We start from the raw sequence: 8,379 nt of genomic DNA, 5'->3' as shown, positions 1-8,379 counted from the left end.
GAGGTGCTGCGGGTTGATGGCGGGCGCCGGCGCCGGCCGCTGCAGGTACAGGAAGTCCAGGATGCTGCGCACCTCCGTGTCGTACGAGGCGTCGGCCATCGTCTTGCCCTTGGCGCCCAGCCGGCAGGCGGCCATCCAGCGGGCGTACTGCTGCTCCTGCGGGCACGGCAGCACAGGCGGCGGTCACCAGGAGGGCTACTGCTGCTGCTGCGGGCAGGGCAGCACAGGCGGCGGTCACCAGGAGGGCTACTGCTGCTCCTGCGGGCACGGCAGCACAGGCGGCGGTCACCAGGAGGGCTACTGCTGCTCCTGCGGGCAGGGCAGCACAGGCGGCGGTCACCAGGAGGGCTACTGCTGCTCCTGCGGGCAGGGCAGCACAGGCGGCGGTCACCAGGAGGGCTACTGCTGCTCCTGCGGGCAGGGCAGCACAGGCGGCGGTCACCAGGAGGGCTACTGCTGCTCCTGCGGGCACGGAAGCACAGGCGGCGGTCACCAGGAGGGCTACTGCTGCTCCTGCGGGCACGGCAGCACAGGCGGCGGTCACCAGGAGGGCTACTGCTGCTCCTGCGGGCACGGCAGCACAGGCGGCGGTCACCAGGAGGGCTACTGCTGCTCCTGCGGGCACGGCAGCACAGGCGGCGGTCACCAGGAGGGCTACTGCAGCTCAGGGTGGGGGAAGCCGCGCTCCCCAGGGGGGCTTCTGTAGCTCGGAGGCGGATGAACGAAAGCTTCAGGGGAGTCTGTGAGAACGGATCACGCAGAGGGTCTTTCACTGAGCAGGACTTCCACACAGACTGCTAAAAGGGGGACAAACATAGCAGGGCTCTAGATGGGAGCTTTTTGCAGGTGCCGAGCAGGATAAACGAACAATCAGGGCAATAGCTTCCACAATCGGGGGGACGGGCGGGAGCTGATGACAGACTCGCAGGGCCCGGGTTGACACTCGTGGCCTCCCGTTCGACTCAGTCTGTCCGAGACGGTACCGGGGTCCGACAAACGCCAATCCTGGGCACTGGCCGGGCTCGCGCAGGCCGTGGCGACACGACCCACATCGGGCCTCAGCCCGTAACAACGCGCGCCAGAACACGGCATACGTCAGACCAAACACACAACCAACGCCGTCCGATAATGCAGAACCAAGGTACGGTCCAAGCCACCGGCCAAGTCTCACACAACTACACGGCCTCCATCTGGGGCAGTGCAAACAAAGAGCTGGGTCGGACAGCGCCCGGCCGGTGCCCGCCGCTGCCCCGTCCACAGCGCGCCTGCTGTGTCCATCTGCCGCCGGCCGCCCGCCCGCGCCCGCCCGCCGCTGGCAGCAGCGCCGCCATCCATCAGGCGGCGCCCGGCAGCGCGGCGTGTCGACGCATCCGCCGACAGCCGACCAGCCGGCCAGCGACGCCCGGCCGCCAACAACAATGCGCATCGGGAGCGCGGCCGTCGGCGCCCGCCGGGGCTCCGGCGGCATCGGGCCGGCCGTGCGCGAGGGCGGCGCGGGGAATCGGCGTGAGTCGGCGCGAGGGGTCGGCCAGGGGTCGACCTGGGGAGTCGGTGCGATGGGTCGGCGAGGGGTCGACCTGAGGGGTCGGTGCGAGGGGTCGGCGAGGGGTCGACCTGAGGGGTCGGTGCGAGGGGTCGGCCAGGGTCGACCTGAGGGGTCGGTGCGAGGGGTCGGCCAGGGGTCGACCTGAGGGGTCGGCCAGGGGTCGACCTGAGGGGTCGGTGCGAGGGATCGGCCAGGGGTCGACCTGAAGGGTCGGTGCGAGGGGTCGGCCAGGGGTCGACCTGAGAGGTCGGTGCGAGGGGTCGGCCAGGGGTCGACCTGAGGGGTCGGTGCGAGGGGTCGGCGAGGGGTCGACCTGAGGGATCGGTGCGAGGGGCCGGCGAGGGGTCGACCTGAGGGGTCAGTGCCGAGGAGTCGGCGCGAGACCCCTTGATGATTCGGTGCGAGAGATATGCGTGAGGAGTCGACGCACGTACCGAGTCGCACCGGACGATCATGTCGGTCATGCCCTCGGGCGATGGCACCTCCAGCTTGATGCCGTACTTGTTGCTGGCGATGACGACGTCGGGGGTGACCTCACAGCCCTTGAGGTTCACCTGGCGCCGAGGAGGCCGCGTCAGGCGGGTTGGGGTCGTGGCTATGTGGCGCAAAGAACGGTCACGATTCACCGCGGGACAACATTGTGTTGGCTGTGACTTAATGTCTTCGGTGATGCATGAAGCGGACTCCGGCATGATCACTATGAATGCCATGATGATGCTCGCACAAGCGATGATGCCTGGCCGCAGTCCGCACCATGTAACGTGTACAGAGCCACACAACAGCCATCACAACATGAGCGAAGATGCCGACGGTTGGTGACATGCCAAGGGTGGGTAACATGACACGGGCAGGTGAGTGACCGATGTCCGTCAGCCGGCCGCCCCGAGCCGCGAGGTGACTGACTGCCGCCAGGGTGCGGAGTCGACTGACCCTGAAGGCGGGCTCATGCCCCACGTCCTCCCGGGATTTGTACAGGTACAGCATCAGGTCCTTGCAGACGAACCAGTAGCGCTTGTAGCCCTTCAGCGTGAATTTCTTCGGCCTGGGGGACACGAGAGAAAGATCACACCAGTTCTCCCGAGGAACTGCGCCCTATCGACGCACGCGGACCAGCTAAAGCGCTGACTCTCAGGTTGAAGAAGGCCCTCAGGAACGGTCCGTGCAAGGCCAAACTCCGCTTTCGGGTGCATACAGTACATCAACGTCCACACGTCATCAAGCGACGCAATTCCGTCTGCGTCCTGACCCCAGAACAGCCTCACCACAGCGCTGACCCCGCTTTCCGACGCCCTCCCACGTGACATCACTTCTTTCAAACCTGAAGCCAGACAAGAAGCGGCACGGGCCCGCGGCACGCACGGGCACGGCGGGCGCCAACACCCCCGCTCGCAGCCGCGGCGCGTTCCCGACGCCCACACGAGCCCCGCCCTGCCGCCCGCTGCCCAGCCAGCCGGCGTCGCCGCCGCCAGCGCTACCTAAAGAAGCGCAGGTAGTCCGAGAGCTCGGGGATTTGCGTGATGTCGCCGTTGCCGTTGACGTGTGAGCCTTCCAGCTTGACCTGCAGGTCGTTGAGCGCCGAGTCGATGTCGTCGGCACCCATGCTCGAGTCGTTCAGCTCCGGCTGCGGCTGACTGCTCTGCATGTTCACCTGCAGCTGCGGGCCGACGGGATACGCCGGTCAGCATGGCGGCACACCAGGCCCGGGCGGAAGCGAGCGAAACGGAGGACGAGAGCCGTGTGGGACGCGTACAAACGCCGTCAACATTGGGCCACCCACAGCAAGGCTGACAGCAGAGAGGAGCGATGGTCGCATGACAGCCAGGGTGACCGTGGAACGACGGAAACCGTGTCCATTGCATCGAGGACTCGGACCAGCCGCAACGAACACAGGTCACCGTAACAACCAGATCCCAGTCAGGCGCGCCGCACGCACACACACACCCAAGCAGCGAGAGTGATCACCACACGACGGCTCGGCCACGCGGGGGACAAACCGGCCCGCACCGTCTCTTGCCGACGAGCGCTCCGCAGATAATCACACCACAGCCGGCACGGGCGCTGGCCAGGTCACCGCCATACGAGCCAGCTGAAGATCTCCTGTCCGCTGGCAGGTCTCTCCGCGGACGTTCCCAGTGCCTCTCTCAACCGAACCTACGCCAGCGACCCTGCGCTGTCCACCACCGCGACGACATAGTGGCGGAACCAACCACCTTGCGCGGCAAGACCTTGTACCACTGCACTCCCTGCGCGGAAGGCCGCCGACTCACCACCCTTGCGTCCGGGATCGTCTCTGAGCCTCACTATCCGCCCGGTGCCGACCCCCACCGCGTCAGGGCGCCTCGCTGGAGCACCGCCGGCAGCCACCCGCCCCCACCCGCGATAACACGCACCTGTAGACCGGCGAACAACAGCATCTCCTCCTCGGTGCAGTCGATCTCCTCGTTCAGGATCTGCCACTTGGCCTGCTCGTACAACATGTTGATGCGCACCGCGTCGTACTTGGGGTCCAGGTCGTAGAAGCTGTAGAACTTGAAGCGCAGCAGGAGGGTGCCGTACTCGCGGATGCCCTGCTCCATGATGGAGAGCGACGAGTCCAGCCAGCTGCGGCAGGCGAGGGTCACCGCCCCGGCGTCAGCAGCGCGTGGCGGCGACTGGGGCTAGAGACGCTCAGATGACACGATCAGACAGCGCCCTCCAGTGTTGGCCGGGGCGCGGCACAGCGCACGCGGTGAGGCACGTGGCCGTCTGACGGGGAGCTGGAGAGCCAGACAGCGCGTTCAGAGGCCACGGACGGCCAGAGGACAGAGAGAGAGTGTCGTGCCATCTTGTGGCGTGCCCGCGAGAGGATTACAACAGTCCGCTGCAGCGGGAATGCGACAGTAACGCACAGGACCGCAGTCAGAACGAGACAGCACAGTGGTGAAATTATAACGTCACAGAAGCTCCGCTGCGGACACGGCCTCGCGGCACCCACAACACCGCGTCAAGCCACGGTAATAACACGCGCCTCACGTCCGCCCCACTGCATTGCTACAGAGCGCCCACACAGCTCCCTCCGTCAGGTCTGCGCGGCACGGAACGGCCCGGCACGCACAGCACAGCGCCGCCGCCGCATCCCCGCGCCAAAACACGGTCGGCGCGTCGGCGCGCCGGCCCGGGCGCCGCCCCCGTACTCACGCCACGTTCATGCGGGCGCGCTCGAGCAGTGTGTGCGGGTGCACCATGACGCGGCGCGCCTGCGCGGCCGGCACGATCGGACTGTGGGTCAGGCCAGAGTCCAGGCTGTCCAGGCTGCTCATGGTCATGTTGTGCGCCGGAGAGCCCGGCCCGCCCAGCGAGCTGTTCATCGTGTTGTACGGCGAGTGCGAGGCGTTCGAGCGCCACGTGCCGCTCTGCGGACGGGAGGCGCCGGAGGTCAGACTGGCGGACGGCGCGGGACGAGGCGGGGCGGGGCGGGGCGGGGGTGACACAGGAGGAGGGGTGTCAGGACGGGCTGGCAGACGACACGGAGTCAGGACAGGCCAGCGGTGACACAGGGGGTCAGGCCGTGACACAGTGCACTCTGAGCCCAACTCGCTCTGTGTTAAGAGCAGAACGACTAAGAGGTAACACCATGAGCGATTAGGTCAGGGCAGTTCAGGCCGTCAACTGAGACGAGAAGCAGGAGAAATCAGAGGTGACGCATTGGTCACGGTGGGCTCACGCCACATGACACAGACCTAACAGGCTAGAAATCACACAGTCAGCTGACAGCGTAGTCAGTGTCAAACAAACCTCCGATCACGTTACGCCGGAAGTGACACCATGGGCTTCAGCCGAGCGGGACGACTGGCCGCCAACACAGCGAGGGCAGAACAGAGCGGGGCTCAGAATGACGTCAGCAGGATGACAATCAAGGTCACGCAGAGGTCAGGCCCCTAAAGACAGCGTTAAGTCCCAGCCAAGGACGACCCGCGCTGCGCAGCATAGTGCCCAGCTGATGCCCCAACGACGGCGGTAAAGGACCATCAGCCAGGAATTGCTTTGGCTTGACAGACAAAAAGCCACGTGCTGACGCCCGCTGCATTCCCGTGATTGATTCGTGCATTATCTAAGGCCGCAAACATTCTTACGTGATGGACGACCGTTTGTTGATGGTTATCACCACGTATATTAGCAAAGAACAATCGGCATCAACACAGGCTCAAACACATCACTTTCCATCGGATCTGAAGACAAAAGCGTACTGGCGTTCAGCTGTTTTTGCGCACATAATGGACGGACAGAGCGGCGCGATCGCAAACCCTGCGAAGGATCGCCGGAAAAAGCAGCTCCAGGCGCCACATACCTCGCGCCACCACACGCCGCACGACCCGAGTTCCAGCCCAGCCGACGTACTCCGACTCCCGCCCCACCGAGCGGGGATCCTCCCTTCCCCCCCCCCCCCTCCGCTCCTGCGCGACCGGAGCGGGGCGAAACCGGGCCGGGCCGGCGCGGCACGTCCCGGGTCGGCTGCCGCTCGTCCAGGCATGCGGCAAGCGTGACGCGGCGCCACCCGACGCCGCACCAGCCGGCGGCGCGAGCTGGCGGCGGCCGGCGCCGTCAGCTGCGGAGACGCAGCCCCGCCACGGGTCAGGGCAGGGTCAGGCCGGGGGCACCGGGTCGCGTCACGCCGCACCAGCCGGCGGCGCGAGCTGGCGGCGCCCGGCGTCGTCAGCCGCGGAGAGGCACCCCCGCCGCGGGTCAGGGCAGGGTCGGGGCAGGGTCAGGCCGGGGGCGCCGGGTCGCGTCACGCAGCACCGGCCGGCGGCGCGAGCTGGCGGCGGCCGGCGCCGTCAGCCGTGGAGAGGCAGCCCCGCCACGGGTCAGGGCAGGATCGGGGCAGGGTCAGGCCGGGGGCGCCCGGGGGCACCGGGTCGCGTCACGCCGCGCCGCCGGCAGACTTTACCCCGCTCTCCGCAGCGGGGGGTGTTTGCGTGCAGGGCGGCGGCGGGGCGTGGCATGACAAACGGACGTCGCGGCGCGCGGCGAGACAGGAGTGCGCCAGCGGGCGCGCGCTCGCACGAGCTGGCAGCGTGCCGTCGTTCCCAGACGGCCGCCGCCGCCGCCGGCCGCCGTCGCTAATGGATCAGACGCGAGGCCCGACACATGCCGTCGTTAGCACCGGGGCACGTGATTAGCGCGGCATCCCCCTCCCCGGCTAAAACACGACACCAAGCAGCGCCGCCAGCAGCCCGCTCCTAACGCCTGACGGCGCGGGGGGAAACCCCGCACCACGGGTGGGTATCGCCGCCAGCTGGGCGCGCGGCTTTCCGTCTCGGCAGCCCGTCTGATCGTGCGTCTGTCCTTACAAGCTGTCCCGCGTCCACCGGAACTGCCTGTCCGTGCTTGTGTCTCGGTCCCCCGCTTCAGGAGAGTGGCGCCGAAGATTGCGACACGGCAGACCAAAGCCGTTACATCCGTCGTAAAATCACCCAAACAAACCGGCCGTCCGTCCGTCCGTCCATCCATCACTGCTGGGCCGGCCGGCCGCCGCTCAGACGTCAGCGCCGTATTTTAGCCGATCAATGGGCAGCTCGGCCAGCGCCCCGACAGATCTGGAGCAGGAAAACAAACGCGGCGCGGCGCCCTCGCCGTCGCCACTGTGCCCGTGTCGGGAGGCTGTCAGCGATCCGGAGGGGGTGGCGGCGGTCACGTGACCCGACCGCGGGGTCAGAGGCGGACTGGCAGACCCCACGCTGGTACGTCACTGGGCTGCCTGGGCCACGCGCCAGGATAGCACCAGCGGCGAAATCTGGGCCTGTGGGGAATCCATGACGTATTTACACAGGGGTGATCAGATTTCGAGGGAAAGCAGGACTACCCGACTTCCAGCCTGCGGTTTAATGGAGGTCCGCGCCACGTAAAGAGGGCGTAACCTCTTTGTTGACATTTCCCAGAGCCTCGAACCTGGCGACCCGCTGCAACTCTCCGGGGACAAACTTAAAACAGCCAAGTCCACGTGCCATCCTCGTGGGGGCATCTCCATCCCGGAGATCCTTCATCACGTCAACACTCCGCGGGCGCGACGAACGCCGTGGTCGCGGCGGCGGCGGCGGCAGCGCGGTCGGTAGCCGGCCCAGCAGCCGCGGCGTACGTCACCGCGCGCGAGACCCCTACGGCGCCACACCGGCCGCCGACCAACGTCAACAAACGCCGGACCAGCCAGTGACCACACACGGCAGCTGTTGGCGCCGCTGCAGGCGGCCATGGCACCGCCGCTGCCGGGGCAAGAGACGAGCGCCCGAGCGCAGCGCGATCTGTGACGTCAGGAAGCTGAGTTCGAGGGCGGGGGGCGGGGGAAGGGGGGCGGAGTTGGCGGTCGGGTGGGAGGCATCAGACCGATCTGTATCCGGCGAGGGTTAAACAACCGCAGCAGGGTCAAACAAGCGCGGACAAACCGCAGACACGACGACGACGGCGGCGGCGGCGGCGGCGGCGGGGGGGGGGGGGGGGGCTCTTCGTGCGCGACCCACGTCCGGTGGCTCACGCAACGCATTGCTCAACGTCCAGGAGCCTCGCTAAAACAACAAGCCTGACAGGACCACGCGGAGGAACATCGACCAGCTACCGAAACATGAGGAACACGGACCAACAACAGAGGACCACGAGGAGCACCACCCGGAGACGGCGTCAGGAACAGAGACCAGCGACCAGCGACCGGACCACCAGACGCCGCACCAACCCTCGCAGGACCACACGAAGCGGCACATGGCACCGGCAACACGAGGAGAAGTCCTCCCGGTCGGCGGCGATGGCGATGCGCCCCGCCCGACGGACGCCACCGAGCCGCGGTCGGCGCCGGCGCCGAAGCA

General features: G+C 67.3%; 1 protein-coding gene across 1 annotated transcript in view; it reads right to left on the bottom strand.

The window, feature by feature from the left end:
• Window positions 1-8,379, bottom strand: part of LOC119093189 (unc-112-related protein) — a 37,807-nt gene that overhangs the window by 6,663 nt on the left and 22,765 nt on the right. The window contains exons 5-9 of the mRNA XM_037216103.1: window positions 4,724-4,938; window positions 3,937-4,147; window positions 3,022-3,200; window positions 2,477-2,588; window positions 1,981-2,100 (exon numbers count right to left, since the gene is read on the bottom strand). Coding sequence (XP_037071998.1) covers window positions 1,981-2,100; window positions 2,477-2,588; window positions 3,022-3,200; window positions 3,937-4,147; window positions 4,724-4,938 — 837 coding nt within the window. The remainder of the gene's footprint in view (window positions 1-1,980; window positions 2,101-2,476; window positions 2,589-3,021; window positions 3,201-3,936; window positions 4,148-4,723; window positions 4,939-8,379) is intronic.

The sequence above is a fragment of the Pollicipes pollicipes genome, unplaced genomic scaffold (genome assembly GCF_011947565.3).
Source record: "Pollicipes pollicipes isolate AB1234 unplaced genomic scaffold, Ppol_2.1 Scaffold_4002;HRSCAF=4701_pilon_pilon_pilon, whole genome shotgun sequence".
Classification (NCBI taxonomy): domain Eukaryota; kingdom Metazoa; phylum Arthropoda; class Thecostraca; order Pollicipedomorpha; family Pollicipedidae; genus Pollicipes; species Pollicipes pollicipes.
The sequence above is the reverse complement of the archived record's forward strand: the minus strand, read 5'-3'. Positions and strand labels throughout refer to the sequence as shown.